General features: G+C 47.9%; 1 protein-coding gene across 1 annotated transcript; it reads left to right on the top strand.

Annotated features, from left to right (window-relative positions):
* The first annotated feature begins 292 nt into the window (after positions 1-292).
* On the top strand, positions 293-16,894 carry rab32a (RAB32a, member RAS oncogene family). The gene is made up of 3 exons (XM_064340503.1): positions 293-745; positions 11,232-11,509; positions 16,735-16,894. The coding sequence occupies exons 1-3, from the start codon at positions 532-534 to the stop codon at positions 16,882-16,884; spliced, it is 642 nt and encodes a 213-aa protein (XP_064196573.1). The 5' UTR covers positions 293-531; the 3' UTR covers positions 16,885-16,894.
* Positions 16,895-17,954: the final 1,060 nt, after the last annotated feature.

The following is a 17,954-nucleotide window of genomic DNA, read 5'->3' as shown; positions in this document are numbered from 1 at the left end:
CAAATTCCGCGCTTGTGTAATTTAATGAAGCACTGTAATTTGTAAATTGCCTGCTGTTCATGCAACAATATTTTTTATGTGGTTGAACTGAAATTGGAATGTATTAGCCTACCCAGTCAATGAGTCACCGCGGTTTCACATGTAAAACTTTTTTTGTCTGTGTTGCTGCATTGATTTGTGTTTTTCATTTATTCGCAACAAATACACAGCAAATCTCCTCACGAAGGAATACGACAAACCCTTTAAAAGTCATATAACTAAACGCTGTCCCCACGACTCCCGGCACCTAACACGACGCCGAGAAGGCAAGAAGGTTTAGCTTTGACTCGACGAGTTCCGGGTCCTGTGACTTGTCAGGTGGTTGTGTTGAGTAAGGAGACGAGAGGGGACGAAGTGCCTGCAATTGTGCTGCGTTGTTTCTGAACAAGAGGGAAGCACATTTTCAGCTGCCTTCCCGTCTTGTACAAGTTCAAAGGAAACAGCTAAACTTTTTTTTTTTTTTTTTTGCTGTCGCAGAGAGGGGTTTTTAACATGGCCGGGGGCTCGATATCGGAATGTAAAGAGTATTTATTTAAAGTTCTGGTGATTGGAGAATTAGGTGTGGGGAAGACAAGCATTATTAAGCGGTATGTGCACCAGTTATTTTCCCAACATTACCGAGCGACGATTGGTGTTGATTTCGCTTTGAAGGTGATCAACTGGGACAGCAAGACGTTGGTGAGATTACAACTGTGGGATATAGCAGGTAAGAAACGTGTACGATTCGACGATCCACTAAAGCGTAGCCTCTAAATAAAATGCCAAGAAGCCACGGGCCTTTCCTAATAAAGTTTTCTCGTGTTTTTTCCAATAATGGTGTAGCTGTGTGGTGAACGAAAGCAACACTGGACTGGCGCTTGATACACAGCAATTTGCGCTGAGAACAACTCCTTGCAGAAATCCCCCGTCAGTAGTAGCAACAATACTCTGATAATTGTTAATGCAAATCACATCTGTGCTTTTACGTGGTTTTATTTCCAGTTTTAGTTGAACGCTTGGATGCAGGTAAGCCAATTTATTACGAACATGTTCCTTGTCAATTCGTGTGACATGTCAGTCGAGTGAAATATAGGTCACATAATCTATGATTTATAATCCCGCGGCTATAGAAAGGAAACCCTGCGTGCCTATGTGTGAAATCACATTCAACATCCAACAATCACTTTTGTTGTTGTGTTCAAACACTAAACGCGTGTCATGTGTGGTGGAGCACTGGGGATTTTTTTTGGTTCCTCCTGTTTGTTTTCGCGACAGGTCGAGAGATGGTTGCTGGAATTCGGTAGAAAGTTTTTGAAGGGGAACTTGGGGAAGTTAACAGACCAAACCCGCATCGCCTCTTTACAAGCCTGCCCGCCTCACCGCGCGATAATGCTGCACACGAAACAAGAGGGCTGGTTTACAGCTACTCAGAGTACAATAGGCTACATCATGCTTGCCATTCCGACTCTAATCTGCTCCAAGTGCAGTCGGCGGTATGACGCGTAGCGAAAGGGACTCGTAAATACTGTCGTCTGCCGTCGTCTCACTGAGCACTTGCCGAGTGATTTAGGTGTGTCCTCGTGGGCCTCCGTGGTAGGCAATCGCGCAGACACTGTGTGTATCTCGAGGAGCTGTAAGGCGTCGCGGTTGGTCTTTTCTTTCTCTCGCTCTCACAGACAGCCGAGATGTGGGTAGTGCGAGAGAACGAAAGAAGCAATGACACACACACTGTACGACTTGTGTCCCATGTTTCGATAACGAGATTGCTCCTTGTCATTACCGCGTGGTTTGGTTTGATCGAGTCTTATATCATTTGTGAATTGTGAACATTTGCGCCGACGTTACCTTCATCAGCGTGCTTTATGAAATATAAATGCCGTAGTGTTATTAAGATTATTATTAGGCTACGCAGCGAGGTGATCTGACACGTTATGTAGAACTTAAACTAATGTTTTAACAGGACGCTACTTGTTATCCACTAATGTGCATTTTAAAGAGGTGATCTGATCAATTTTTTTGAATGCTGTAGGCCTGTACTGTCCGCATAGTTCTACTGAGGTTCGTGTGTGGCAACATGCCAAAAGGTTTTTCGTGAATGGGCGCATTCAGTATTTTGTCTTTGTGTCCCGTGCGTAGCAGTATTCCAAGATAGCTGTGAAACCAGTGGCGCAAATTTAGAGGAAAGAAGACCGAGTGAAAACTTTTTTGAATTGGAGTGCAAACGGAGATGTGACAGTAACGAATACAGCCAAATTCAGTGAGATCTAGCGACAGGAAGCAGCGTGTTTTTATTCAGACAGTCATCTAGTAACAGCAAACAAAGGCCTGCCGGTCTGACTGAACTCAAAAAGATTTATTTATTTGCTTATTTATTTTTGTATCTGCTCTAACATGTCCCCGTACAACCCACACTCAGGATGAAGAAGAATACAACTTCCCATATTTATTAACTGATAAGGAACTTTTGCGTTTGTTCTGGGTCTTTCGAGCGGAGCCAATGTGTTGATGTACCAGCTCAACCAGGGGGACAGAGGGAACGGTTTTTAGAAAAGTGACAGCGTGTAGGGTTTAAACTGTCAAGATCGAACGCAGGCCACGGCTAGCATCCTGCGTCACAGCAGTGGATCTGAGGGAAAGTCGCAGGGCGGCAAAGTCGCGCTTTCCCTGTGGTGCAGCAACAGCAAACGTGCAAATTACTGCAGTCACAGCTGCCAGTACTTCTGAGCCGAGGCAAAGGACAGGTAACGGTAGCGAGCGGGGAAAGGCTGTCGAGTCCGTATATCAGTCTGTCTGATCGTATGAGCTACGGTGTGCGGGGGGAAACGCAACTGCAGTTTCCACTCAGCGATGCACATGCAGGCTTTTTGTGAGAGTGGACATGGCATACTGTTCAGCCCGTGGGACCCTTTTGAAGAGGTTTATTTATTTATTTCAAAATTCTGTGTCGGTGCTCTAGAACTCTGTTGCTTTTACTAACTGGGAGTGATTGTTACATCAGCATTAGAACGTTCAGATAAGAACATTCTAATCACATGTGTGTGATCTAACACCTCAGAGGGTTAAATAAGATGGGGGGGGGGGGGTGATTTGTCTTTATCTTCATGGCAACGGAGAGAGCTGCTTTTTTCTTTCTTGGTTTGTCTTCTGTCTCGTAATGACGACAGTTGTGAACTGGCTGACAGAGTCATTCGGGCCTTGCTTATGTGTGTTTGCTGAAAGTCATGGCCTCCTCCCTTCTGACTGGAAACAGCAATGTTTCATTGGCCCATGTCTGAGCAGGATGAGATGATTACAGCAGGGTTGTAAGCCAGCGCCTCGTGCCAAGGATTTATACGCCTTGAAGGAATGCTATCTCACTGGTTCTCTTATAGTGGAGGTGGAAGTGGGGGAGGGCATTTCAAACAAGGGAATTACTTACCCCCCCCCCCCCCCACACACACACACACACACACACTTCTCCCCCCTTTTTTTTTAAAAGAGGGGGTATTGGATTGGGCGGTTAATGGATATTGCTCAGGAATTTGACCTTGGGGGGTTGCAGGTTCAAATCCCGTTTCACAAACCTCTCCTTGCGCCATCGAGCATCGTTCCGGCTCGAGGCACGGAACCGAATTTAAACGGGGGGGGGGGGGGGGGGGGTCACGCAAACGGTGGCGGATTAGCTGGCCTGCTCTTAACGGCTCGGGCTGAGTCAAAGCACCGCGGTGCAGATAATTCCGTAAATATTAAAAACGGGAGTAAAATCTCGTCCCGTGTGCAAACGCGGCTGTGCGCAGATCGCCTCTCCTGATTGGTCGCCGGCACGCAAACGAACGAACGCTGCAGCGCAGCTGACGGTTCAGCTACTTGCTCTGTCTTGGACAGTTTCCATGGAAACCCACCCACAGATAATATCTTGATTAAGGCCGTATAAGAAAAAAAAAAGAAAAAGAGAAAAAAAAGAAGGTGCTGGGGATTTTTTTCCCGATAAAGATTTGATCTCAAACAAGTCTTAGCGAGGCTGCCTGGAAGCGTGACACGTGCCGTCACCTTGGCGGGGTGTCCTCGGCGTTAGCTGTTGACGTGTGGTTGCCGTTATATGAGTGTGTGTGCGGAGGACTTAATGTGATTTTCATCTCCTTTTTATTTATTTATTTAAAAAAAAAAAAACCACCCCCAGGTCTATTTTCACAAACGCTGTGTCTTACAAGCTGGTGACAGGACGTGTAATCACGACAGCGTCAGGGTAGTTGTGTGTGTGTGTGTGTGTGTGAAGTGGTCTCGCAGTAGTCTGAAACGCGGGACTGACAGATAGATGGACGAACTGACAAATAGATGGACAGACTGACGAATGGATGGACGATGGGGGCGGGGGGTAGGGGTGCGGGGGGCTGCTGAACTGCAATGAACAGAAGACTTAGTTGCTCCCTTTGTAGCCCGGCAACATGCAAATCCAGGGCTGGTCAAATTCTTAAACTCCTCAGCAGCTCTCGTGCTCAAATGCTGAACCTTTAATGGCTGAGAAGGTTTTTTTCTGAAAAAGTCCAGCGGTGGCGCTAATGCTACCCGCCTTCCATTGGACGCACACTCAACATTTCGACCAATTGGGGATTGGGGAATTGTTACATCAGCATTAGAATGTTCAGTTACAGTAATAGCATTCTAATCACACAGTTTGTGATCTTGTGCCTTAGAGGGTTTAAAATGCAAGGCAACGAGTGGGTCAATCTTTAGGTTCTACTTAATTTGACCCTACTTTTTTGGTCCGTAAAGTGTCTCAGGGTCCAGTGCGTTTCTGATTGGCATCAGGTATCCGGTAACTTTTCACAGAGTGTGTAACCCATGCCAGCGTTCTCCAGGGCCGGCTGACAGGTACAGGGAAATGCCAATTTCATCACCAGCACGTCTTCACCAGAAAGACAAGCAGGGTTTTAAACCTGAAGAGAACCCTGCTCTAGCAGGTGAAATATGCACATGATGCAGTGTTATGGTTTATTTGCTGGAAAAAAAAATTAAAAAAAATAAATCCTGGATTAATTTGTGATCTGTTTCCCTCTGTCAAAACTTTTGTAGTTTTTAAATGTGCAAGTAAGTGACATAGCAACAAGGCAGCCAAAGGTGGTCAAGAAAGAACAGAGAAAAATTTAGCAACAAAGATCTCACCCACAGGATCTAAATTTGTATCTGCGACTGAAGGTTGTTTTTCCCCCTGCGTTGTGTAGGACATTGTGATTGACATCTCTTGCGATGTTTAAGTTTTCACTAGTTTGGCCTTAGCATGACATTAATTCACTGGCTGCCGAGCCACATGACTCTCATCTGTCCGCCGAACATCTCGAATGTTAGAGCTAATCATGCTCAGATGGTGTAAACAGATGACTGCATTGTCCTGCGTACCTTTGCTCCGTTGCTAAGCAGCCGCTGTCTGTCACGTCATGGTAACCAATCCGCCCTGACTGTGGCGGAAATGCAGGTGTGGCTGTAGTCTTGTGCTAGAGTTCCTCTCAAATAAATGATTCCATTAGGCAGATTTATTTTTGCAATTTTACATAGTATCTATTTATACAGCTTGACATGTACTGAAGCAATGCAGGTTAAGTACACTACATGGCCAAAAGTGTGTGGACACCTGACATCCAACATCTCTTCCAAAATGATGGGCATTAATATGGAGTTGGTCCACCCTTTGCTGCTGTAACAACCTTCACTCTGCTGGGAAGGCTGTAGATGTTGGAGCATTGCTGCAGGGATTTGCTTCCATTCAGCCAGAAGAGCATTAGTGAGGTCGGGCACTGATTGGGCGATTAGGACTGGCTTGCGGTTGGCTTTTCTGTATGGATCTTGCTGTGTGCCCAGGAGCATTGTCGCTGTGATTGTATGCTGTAGCATTAAGATTTCCATTCACTGGAACTAAGTGGCCTAGCCCAAACCATGAAAAACAGCCCCAGACCAAGGGGTGTCCAGATACTTTTGGTCATATAGTGTACCTTGCTGAAGGGTACGATGGCGGTGTCCTCGCTGGGTGAACTTGCAGCCTTTCGGTTACAAGGCCAGTTCCTTAACCATTACACCTCCCTGCTGAATCAGACTGAATTAACATGGTGTCCCAAAGCCACTCATGAGTGGAAATGTTCACACTTTCATAACTGTGGTTTTGGTTTTGGTTTGAATTTTGATGGTTGTCAGGGCTACTACCCAAAGTGGCGGTCTGGAGGGTTTGGTTAACACCTCTGATTGCAATGTGATTTGACAGCAGGCACTTCTTAACCTGACATTTTACAGGGAAGAAGGGAGAGGGCCCAAGCACTCGACTGAAAGAGCTGTTTGTAAAAGCAAGGGTGGCCCCGCTGTACCCCAAAATGTGAAACAAGCAATGCTGACAGTATAGCCTTTTGACTTTACTTATCGGCACCTGGCACAGTGTTTGGATTGAATTGAGCAGATGGGCCCATATTATGGAAAAAGGAGTGAAAAGTCCCCCCAGCCCCCACTCTCAAAACCCCCCCCCCCCCCCCTCATGTTTGTGCCTCTTCATTTACACATCCTTGGAGAGGCACCACAAGAGATGTGCACACAGCAAGTTTTAGTTTTTGCTGCTGGTATACGGGGGGTTTTGACGTTTTCTTTTTAATTATGCTGAATGAATTTCTCCTGTTTCTGTGCGACGGCCGATGTATATTTGAAAACGAAGACAATTTCTGTGTCAGCATTTGACACGACTGGCCTCTAAATCTCCCCCATTCCAGTGAAAAAAAGGAATGAATGAATGTGCACCAGACAGACACAAAGAACCTAAGACTTTAGTGCAGAAAAATTACAAGATGCTCCAGTCCTGTTACATCTTGACATTTTTTTCTCTCGGCTATTGAGCTGTGCGCCTGTCTCTCCAAAATGTCTCTTCAGCTACTTTTTCCCTCTCTGGAGCTGAGCCCAAGCGTCGCTTGGCGCACGGTGTCCTCTCCATTCAGATCCGAAAGTGAATTAACCCTGGGCTAAATTCTGGCTCAATTTCACGGTACGGTGAGGTACCGCTATAAGACGGCGGAGAGAAGAGCCCGGACGTCGCTCTCAGATTTAATTCCGTCCGCCATTCGGAGTCCGGCTCCGCAGAATGTGGGCGGGTGACGCGTAGCTAGTCGTCGTCCGAATAAAAGGAAGGTCTTTTTTTCGCTCGGGCGGCACGTGTCTGTGTAGGGAATGCCTGGAGCAGCTCCAAAGGGGGAGTGGCCGAGCTCCAAAAGGGGCGGAGTTTAGTCTAACCGTAACCTCTCCCATTTGGAGCCGGGCTCCAGGCCGCAGAAATACTTACTCGCATCTGTACGGAGGGGACAAAAAAAAAAAAAAAACAATCCGTTGCGTCCGTGATGGGCGGAGGCGAGACGACAGGAGCAATGCTTGCGCTTGGAATTTGGTTAGGTGTCTGACTAAGGTGACGTCATTATTGTAATCATTATATATTATGGAGAGTGACTTATGTTCAGAGCTGACGAATACACCTGACATGGATCTCTCCCGAAAACAAGAGTGTTACATAAATCAAATGTTAAGTAATACAAAAGTACATTCGATGCACTTGACAGATTGCATTACAGAACAAAGCAGAATTATGGCAGGAACATAAAAAATAAAATTGGACCAGAATGGCAGAATGTGGTTGAGTCATGTTCAGTCTACTAGGTCAGTGTTCTTTTTCTATTCTTTTGTACAAAAAAGTAAATATGCGTGTTTGTGTTGCATTTGGGGAATTTGGGAATTCCCAATAATAAAAAGGCGTTCCCACAACATGGGCATAAAAGTATCGTTGTGCATTTCTCATAATTTTTTAATGAAAGCTTCTTTAAAAAAAAAAACAGTTCATTGTTAAAAACCCAGTGAGCGTTAACGTCCCCCCACCGGAAATATGACGTGTCTCCACCCACATCTGGATGCACGTGCATGCATCTCTCCCTCTCCTATTCAGGCCGGCTGCTTCGTACGCAATCTAGGCCGTGCTCCGAGGGCTTTTGGCGGTGATGGGTGAGAGAATTTGTGGGCCACCTGGTTGCGAGCGGCTCCGCTAAATCACTGCGGTAAAGGGCGAATTAATGTGCGCTTCAAGGGGAAGGCAATCGGAGCGCTGTCAATTTGAATGTACGAGGCTCGCGCTGTGTTGCCGGTGGGGCTGTGGAGCGTTCGCGAGAGTGAATCCTTCTGTTAGTGCTGCTGTTCTTGTCTTTTTTAGTAGCTGCATTTGACACTTAAACATCAATAATGCAACCAGAGCGGGAGGAAAGCGGCAACTGAGCTACGATGAAGAAAATGTTCGTTTTGAAAACTGATGCAAAAAAAAAAAAAAAAAATCCCCAGGCAAGAGTACAGGTTTTAAGATGGAGCTCAGAAGCACTGAGCCAGCTCAATCGGTGTCATGAGAAGCTTTTGTCCTTCCCACTGATGGAATTTGAATAAATTGCCTGGAAGTCATTTTTCTGTGAACAATATCTACAAAACGAAAACGAAACTGAATAATTTATGGAGCTACTACGAGTCATCCTGTATAATGTCGAGGTGTTAACGCTGTGCTGTACCTTTACTAAATCACTTTTTATCCTGTTTGTTTAAATGGACAATTTAAAAAGGAAACTGATCTTTTCGATTACAGCTGCAGAGTGGCCTCTGATGAAATATGGCTTTGTCTGACTACATTTTTCATATAATGTGACACTGGGCTGGAAAACTTTGAGACATGTCATAGTTCTTTTTCATAAACTTGTCAAATTAAGGTGGAGTTGTATTCAGATCATCCTTCTCGAACCCTCGGGGCAAGTGTGGCCAAGATCAAAGGTTTGGAATGCCTGGAGTGTTCTGGAACCTTCTTGCTGTCAGGGCAACAATATTAGGCGTGGTTTAAACTCCCAAAATAGTATCGCTGAATCAGGCCCTAAGAACAGCCTCCAGAATTAATATGGTCCATGAAAGTCATGCGCTCACAGAAATTAGTGCAATATCGTAAAATAAAATACATGAATTATCCATGCAATGACACACTTAACAATATATGGGCAAATTACAACAACTATTGCCACTTCGATAATGCAGTATACATTGCTGTGAAATATGTTTATTGTTATATCTTAAGTCCACATACTTGGGGGTAGGGGGTAGGGGGTCGGGGGCGGGTGTGTAACTGGGTGGGGGGGATCTAAGTGACAGCTGTCACTGTGACTATCAGCATTTTGTGTCAGGCGTCACTCAGAATTTCTGTAAATAGAAGAAAACACTGGAGGCTGTCTCGCACTTGGTTTTTAGCTTTTGCACCAGAGATGCACGGAGTGTTTCCCTTTGGTGTGTGGTGAAAGCAAAGCTGTCACTCAACAAGTATTAAAAAAAAGCAAATAAATAAATAAAAGGGATTTCAGTGCATGCTGTATACCCAGTTGACCATGAACAGAGAGAGAGCGAAAAGTTCCAATTTCGACTGCCAGGAAGGATCTTGTCTTGTGTAGTTTCTGAAAACTACAGGTCAAACGCAGCGAGGTCAGAACTTGGATAGTTCTGGTGTTTCGTTCCCTCTCGCCACAAACAGCACAGTTTCCCTGTCGTGGTAATCGCTGTTTGATGGGGGTTGCGAGGTTCAATCTGAATTTTCCTCTTTGTGTACCGCAAAAACTCCTCAAGACAGGAGGCCGCTGGGAAATAAAAGGACTAAAGGTCATTGCAGTGCCGTTTTAAGCACAGACTGCATTGGTTGCTGTCCCTGTGCGTCTGCGGCGCATTACGTTTTATGTGAACATCTGGCGTCTCCGGTGTGCAGTAATTATTGAAATGCAATAGAGGCACTCAAAGACCCACGGCTTAGCCATACAGCATGGGGGGGAATCTGTGACATAGCCGGTCTCAGAGAAGCAATACAAATCGGCGCCGTCAATTAAATATGTTGTTTAATTTCGGCTCTTTGTTCACGTGCGCGGCTCATTGTTGTCCCACTTGCCCCCGGAGTCTGAAGGAAATGAGTTCCACGTTGAGCAGAACAGAAATGTTCTCTTTCTGAAAGTGGGGCAAAGGGCCGATGTTAGAGTAGGTGAGGGCGGGCTAAAACAAATGAGGTGTTTCATAGACTCTTCACACAACAATCCTTCTGCACAGCAAGGTGAAACATAATGGTTATATCAGTGTAATGTAAATGTAATGGCTGCACTGCAGTATAATGGGTAGGGAACTGGATTTGTGGCCTAAATGTTGCAGGTTTGAATCCTGGGTTAGGACACTGCCGTTGTGCCCTTGTGCAAGGTACTTAACCCAAATTACTTTAGTATATATCCAGCTGTATGAATGGGTACTACGTAAAAGTGCAGGAAGTTCTGTGAGTTGGCGCTAGAATAGAGTGTCTGCTAAGTGCATGTGATCTATTTTGTAATAGTTATGAAAGTCAAGTACATGAAGGACGAACACGCAGTGCCTTGTCTGCAAATGGAATGAGCACTTTCTAATCAGTACAACCATGGCGATGATTCATGTTATTCAGAGTTAAAAAAAAAAATCCTTAATTGTTTCCTCGCCGACGTGAACGTCTTCTAATCAGACTGAACGCTGAGAGCGTCTGTGATGAACGGCGGCGGTCGGGCATCTGACGCTGAAGGGCGCTGTAAAAAGCTAACGTGCTAACGAGGAGCGTCGGCTGTGGACGTAGAGCCTCCCGTTTGCCCTCAATTAAAAGATCTGAATTTCAGACTCAAGTGCTTGAGTTGATTTGATTGAACGGTTAGAAGCAGAAATGACGCTGCTTCCGTGTCGGTCTTCTTTCTCTAGTCCTGGAGAGATTCGGTAGTGTAAGAGCAAGGACACGCTGTGAGAAGCTTGGTACTAGCGATCTATGCGGCAATTTTCATGCAGCGCGTCCAAATGCTCTTTCATTAGAAGGACACGGAGCAGCAGACGCAGTCAAAAGGCCACGGTCTGGACAGATATAGACATGGTATGAAGATGAACGTAACTGTGAAAGGCAAGATAAAAATATTTATCGTTAAAAAGAGACGCCTTAAAATAATTGTTTAAAAAAGTGAAATGTGTGTATAGAAGGGTAACTTGACAAGGGTGCGCTGTGTCCATAGTGGAGTCTGAGAGAGGAGATGAGAATCGCAAAAGGACTTGTCCACCTGAAACTCAGAGAGCTCCAAAGTCCTTGTTCCTGTGCCAGTTTTACACTTTTTGCAGGGTGTGTAACGCACCACGTTTTCCTCCCCGTGCACGTTCTCAAGGTCAGGAGCGGTTCGGCAACATGACCCGGGTGTACTACAAGGAGGCGGTGGGCGCGTTCGTGGTCTTCGACGTGACGCGCGGCTCCACCTTCGAGGCGGTGTCCAAGTGGAAGCACGACCTGGACAGCAAGGTGAAGCTGGCCAACGGCAGCCCCATCCCCTCCGTCCTGCTGGCCAACAAGTGCGACCAGAAGAAGGAGGCCGGCAACAGCGCCGCCCTCATGGACACCTTCTGCAAAGAGGCCGGCTTCCTGGGCTGGTTTGATACCTCCGCCAAGGTGAGAATGGGGGTGGGGGGGGTCTATCGGCAGAACAGGGGGGCTAAGATGGATATTCGCTACAGGAAAGTGGGAAATATTTTTAATGTAATTATTATTTTGCACAGATGTTTGTCAGTTAGTTTACCAGGTCGTGTAGTAGAGGCAGAGACCCGTGGAGTATTCAGGACCAGGCTTGGTGCAGTGCTGGATGTTCTCTCTGTAGTTTGTAGATACATGATTGGCTGAATTTGCCTGCTCCTTAATTTTTACAATGCGGTGCATTAACGGGTTTTTTTTCCCCCATTTCAAAACCTGGTACTCACAAACTTGCAAGAAAATGCCCAGACTTAATGTGAACACTTAATCAGCTCAGAGCGAGAGAGAGAAGAAAACCGTGTAAGGAGAGACGTGAATTGCCTGTATTAAGAGTGCATTTTTGAAATAGCTGAAATTCTTTGTGGCATTAAGGCTAATTCCATGCTTTCACAGTGCCCTCAGTACGGGTGGTTATGACGTTCGATAGCGCCGTTAGCATAGTACTGTAGGGCAGTACACAGAAGTCTGATTCTTATCAGACTCTCAAAGCAAAACGGACTGTGTGTACTGTGTGATGAGGAGACAGTGTTCTGTTGCAAAGCATCCGATTGGATCAGCGACATGTGAACTTCAGGTTCTCCACAATACGTTGTAGTCATGTTTTGTACTGTTGGGAAAAGTGATGCCGTGGGGGACAAGTTGGTGTCTTTTGTGGTGGGGTGCTGACTAAAGATATTGATACCTATGGGTCATCGCTGTGGCTTTTTTTTGTTCTTGTGCCTCTCTTTGAAGAGCGCGTTGAAATGTATCTCGCACCATAATGCCGATTTCCCAGAAGAGGTGCATGATGGGAGTGTCTGCTCTGAGGGAAACTGGGTCAGGTGACCTTGAACTGTCATGAGGCAGGACAAAAGTGTCACGGTTCGCACGTGTAGTCCGTAGGTTCCCCTGTGCCCCTGCGCATCCCTTCCCTTTGGTGAATAATTGCTTTTCTTAGGTATTTTTTTTTGCCATTTTTCTTTTACCCATTACCTTAGCAACGGTTGAGTTCCGAGCCGGTCGACGTGTCCAATATGGCCGGCTGTCAGACCACTTGAAATGATGAGTCTCTCAGCTGAGACGGTGGAGGTTTCGAAGGTTTAAGGACCAGAAATGTGAACGTTCAACGGCGATATCTGTCTGCACAAAGCTGTGAAATGGCCTTTCCTTCTTCTGAAGATAGGTTTCCCTTCCCCTGGCCTAGCATTTTATTTCACTTTATTGAAATGGCTGCTTCTCCTTGTGGTGTGCTTGCATTACATTATATTACTGCCAGATGTTCTTATCCAGAGTGAGCTTTTTAGATTTTTTTCCTATCTATTTTTTTTTACATAGTATTCATTTACACAGCTGGATATATACTGATTCAGTTCAGGTGAAGTACCTTGCTTAAGGTTACAAAGGCAGTGTTCTACCTGGGAATCAAACCTGCAACCTTTAAGGTTACAAGCAGAGTTCCTTTACCATCATGTTAATTGTATCTTTGGAAAAAAAATTTGAATTAGTGATTTGGAAAAAAAAAAAAAAATTAATTGGAAAATTGTAATCAAAATGTTTCTCCTGCGACCAGATTCATCGCATTCTTAAGTTGCCAAAAATTGAACGCGGCCAGACCCGGTTGATTTTAACCCAGCCTGTAGTCGCCAGATTCCGATGCGGTCGCGGTGCCGTCGGCAGATTCCCTCGCAGACTGAGTCACCGGGGCCCTCCTCGAGTGCATCGACGGACGGCAGCAGACTTCCGCGCAGTCGGACGCGGCAGACGCTCTGGCATCCTGGTGCGAGCGCTTCCGCAAACACACGCGAGCTGAGCAGCAGCGAAAACATACGTGGGGCGGCGGTGTGGTATAGCGGGTTAAGGAGCTCGGTCCTGTAACCAGAAGGTCGCCGGTTCGATTCCCTGGTAGGACACTGCCGTTGTACCCTTGAGCAAGGTGCTTAACCTTCATATTGCTTCAGTATATATCCAGCTGTATAAACGGATTGCAGTGTAAACGCTGTGTAAAATGTTGTCTAAGTCGCTCTGGATAAGAGTGTCTGCTAAATGCCTGTAATGTTTCAAGCGGACAAAGCACCTAGTAGTTGTCAGTAAACACAAGAGTGGTGTCTGTAGTTGTGGTGGCAGATGATTTCAGGGGCCCTGGCTTGACAAGGGGACCTCAAAAAATTGTGCTGTAATTGTGCAGGAACAGGATGACCTGTGGGTGGTGGGGCCCAATTTGAGCTCTTCTCATGGGGCCCAAAATCCAAAAAATGGCAGCCCCCCTGCCCTGCTCTCCGGCGTATATCTTAGTTTAGGATGAGATCTTTTTAACTTGCTTCACACCACCGTCTCCTTACACAGCTGCCTTATCTCTTTAAGCCCAGGACTTTAAGAGACATGTCTTAAGATTGATTTAGGCTTTAAGTGCGACTTTCGCCACCAAACGAGGCCTCCACTTTCCTTTCACCCTGCCTCTGCAGTAGAGACGTTCATCTTATCTGGGCTGCTTTGCGGTTTCATACCCCGTTACTTTTAACGTATAACCATACAAATGTGCTCGTATTTATCTTTTTCCTCCTAGCTTTACAAAACGAGTGTTTAGCATTCAGGTTGTAGTTATGGAATATAGACCTTTTTTTTTAAATATCCCCTCAGTATGTCCCTCTGATGGAATATGATCCTACTTCCTGATCTGATAACTGCTTGGATTCTTGTTCAGCAGCCTGATTACTTGAGGAGGAAAGCGGTTGTGTCACATGATCACATGACCCTTTTTTTCCCCATGACGTTCTTCCTCCCAGCCCGGAGCATTGTTCTGACTGCGAAAAATTTTATTGGGGCACGTGCCCCCAGTCAATGTGGTCTAACAAACCCCACCCCCCCCACACCGCGGCAACGGGTCACGTGATACCGGGACGTCATCTGCATCGCGGCACACGCGCACACGAGCAGGCGTACGATCGGTCTTCCTCGCCGTCGCCCCCCCGTCCCCCTCTCTCCCGGCGTGTAGTGCGTCTTCTTAACCCAAAGATTTACCGCCCTTCAGTCGGCAGAGCCAGAGGAGTCTTTCTCTCTTCCTCTCTCAGCCCAAAATCGTGGCGCACTCCCAGCCCCCCGGCCGGCTCATCTCCCCCTCCTGCCTCTCCCCTCTAAACTGCGGAGGAACATACGGGACTCCGCCCAAACAGAGACAGAAAAACGAGCTGCTTGCCGGTGGCGTTCAGGAAATCGAATCCCCGTTGTTTTTAACATTCAGTGCTTCCCCTCCCCCCCCCGGTGAACTGCGGGGGCCACTGAATGGAGAGGGGCAGAGGGGCGGACGGGACGTGATGGGACGGGGCGAGGCGGGCGGGGCGGGGCGGGTAGGACGGGGTGGGGCGGGATAGGACGGGGCACGCGTGAAATGTGTAAATCCCTTTCCGTGCCTTAACCGCGCTCGCTTGCACAGTCATCCTCGGCGCCTTTAACCCCGTCCCTCCCTGGGAGGGGCAGAATCGCTCGCCCCCGCTTATGTGGACATGCGGTCGACGCGGGACGATGCGGTCAGACGCAGGACGACGCGGCCGGGCGCGGTTCGCTTGATCTCCCCCCCCCCCCGAGTCATGCGGCTTGCGAAAGGGCCCCCCGTCCTGGTTCCGCCGCGTTGCGTCACCATGGAAACCGCGGAAGAGGAAGAACGCCGTAGACCACATTTCGATGAGGTTGTGAAAGACCTGGTGGTGGGGGGGGGGGGGGTGATGTCACATGACCAACGGAAACGGCCACCAGGCAGGCAACAGCGGTTTCCTGCTCAGCTGAGCGGACTTAAGGTCACGGAGAGGCCCTAAGCTCCGCCCCCCCCCCACCCTCCCCCACACAGAGCTCCAGGGCCCGGCTGGTTGGAAACCAAAGAGGTGTAATGCGGCACATTCTCCGAGCGTCAGATTGTGCATGTCCTGCTGCTGCGTTTTATTACTTTACTCATTTATTATTTAAAGGAGAGGGAGCAGTCGGCTCTGCTTATGTTGTTTTCCCGCTTTATTCAGAATGAAATCAGAGAGGGTGACAGACTGAGAGTGCTGGCGGGGCGGGGCGGGGGGGGGGGGTGGGGTTACTATGTGGGTCAAAGACTATACCAAATGGGCCCCCCCCCCCATTACTGTAAAGCTGGGCGTTGCCTCCTCTGGGTACAGACTGGTTAAAAACCCCTCTGTGAAACTCCCGTTGACTGGTGAGGGTGAGACTGGGACCAAGGGCTGTAGCGGGGCCCACAGCTGTTTAATCCCTGCTCCCTGTTTGAAATGGCGGGGAACTCCGTCTGTCTCTGGTGCCAGGAAGGGGCACAGGACTGCCTGGGCTGGATTCCTCACTCGCTCCTCTTCGACTGCCCTCCTCATTGTCTATTATTGACTTATCGTCAAGAATGGCTCTGTTTTTTTTTTTTTAACGGGTCCCCATAGAAACGAAACGCAGCTGTTCGTAAATACACAGTGACGGAAGTTTACTTCTGGTTTTTTTTTTTTCATTTCTGGTTTTTGCGTTTGCGTCCTCGGCCGCGGCATCGATTGTTCGTCGGCGTGAGAACAAAGGCGCTGAGTTTTTTTTTTTTTTTAAGAACTGCCAGTGCTTTCCCTGTGAAACCCCCGGCCTCAGTGCTCAGCTGCCTGGAGGCTGAACAGCAGTGTGTCCTGAGTTTCTCTCGCAGGAGACGTCCTGTGACCAAGCGCCCACAGGTGCTCATAAAACAGGCTTTAACTCCCCACCCCACCCCACCCCCCCCAACCCAACCCAACCAAACCCCAGAGCCCCAGAGCCTAGTCTGGACTTTTATGTCAAAAAACACAGACTCAAATTTTTTTTTGAAAATATTCCAGTCCGAGATATAAGTCAGAGACTCGCAATTTTTACATTTTCTCTAATACACATTCCATTGAGGAAACCAGTCAAATCTGACGGCCATCATCTGTTACTTAAAACACCATCTGAAGCTGGTTAGGAAAACCACCAAAATGTCTGTGTTGCTGTGATGTCACAAATTCACTAATTGAAAAGTCCCCACGGAACATTGTCGGGGTGGTTCTTGCCTAACTGAAATGGAACCGACCCCCCAAACCCCAAACCCCCGGGGACCAGGGCGAGTAGGTATAGGGGGCCTGTGCACTCCTCCTGGAGGCTGACTCTGCGCGTGCGTTCTTCCCCCGTCCCAGGAGAACATCAACGTGGACGAGGCGGCCCGCTTCCTGGTGGAGAACATCCTCCTTAACGACAAGGGCCTGCCGTACGAGGAGAGCAACGGGGACAAGATCAAACTGGACCGGGACGCGGTGGCGGCGGAGAGCAAGTCGGGCTGCTGCTAGCGCTGGGGGGGGAGGGGCAGGGCGGTGGGGAGCAAGTCGGGCTGCTGCTAGCGCTGGCGGGTGGGGGGTGGGGTGGGGGTGCGGGCGGGGCGAGGGGTGGCCGACAGGCAAGTCCGGCTGCTGCGAGCACTGGGGGGGGTGCGGGCGGGGGCGGCGGAGAGCAAGGCGGGCTGCTGCTAGCACTGGGGGGGAGGGTGGGGGGTGCGGGCGGGGCGAGGGCGGCCGAAAGGCAAGTCGGGCTGCAGCTAGCGCTGGGGGAATGGGGCGGGGTGGGGGGGCGAGGGGCGAGGAGCGGCAGCAGTCTCCCAATAGAGGCTTGCGCGCGTTCCGTGGACTGGGTTCCAGCGTCCGGCCCGCCAGCCTTGTTCCGGAAAGTTCTCTGAAGAAGCCCACGTCAGTCGATACTAGGACGCTGGGGTCCACCAGGCTGGGCTAGAAATAATCCAAATCTCCCCTCCCACCCACCCCCCCTCCAACCTGCCTCACTATCACGCCGTAGTCTCGTATACCTCCTTCTGGTGCTGACCTTTGACCTTTCCACCATGTCTACAATGTATGAAATGTTTTTTTTTTTGTTGTTGTTTTTTTTTGGGGTCACTCCTTATTTGGTTTTGAAGGGCATCGAAGGACATTGCGGAGCACTTATTTTGGCCTGAGGGGAAGCACCACAAAACAACTTTTTTTCCCCCCCTTTTTAGTCAGTGGGTTTTCACAGCTAATATAGTGTCACCTTTTTATTGCAGTGCTGGAAGGGTTTGAGTTCCTGTCTTCCTGTGTTTATGAAAATCACAGACATAGGGTTGTCCCAAGATGCTCTTTTTAAACAAGATAATCCACTAAAATGCGTGCCTGTGTCACATGGTGATATTAACCTCAGGGACACTAAGGGATCCCATCACAAAGTAACAAATTATTGCTCATCGATAGAGAATGCCACTTCTGTTAAAGTGAGGTATTGTTAAAGTCTGTTCCATAAGAGTGTGCCCACCTTCCTCCGCCATCTCGTGTACCCAGGCAACACTAATATACATATAATTTTTTTTTTTTTAAATCAGTGGAGGGATAGTTCT

The sequence above is a fragment of the Anguilla rostrata genome, chromosome 6 (genome assembly GCF_018555375.3).
Source record: "Anguilla rostrata isolate EN2019 chromosome 6, ASM1855537v3, whole genome shotgun sequence".
NCBI lineage: Eukaryota > Metazoa > Chordata > Actinopteri > Anguilliformes > Anguillidae > Anguilla > Anguilla rostrata.
The sequence above is the reverse complement of the archived record's forward strand: the minus strand, read 5'-3'. Positions and strand labels throughout refer to the sequence as shown.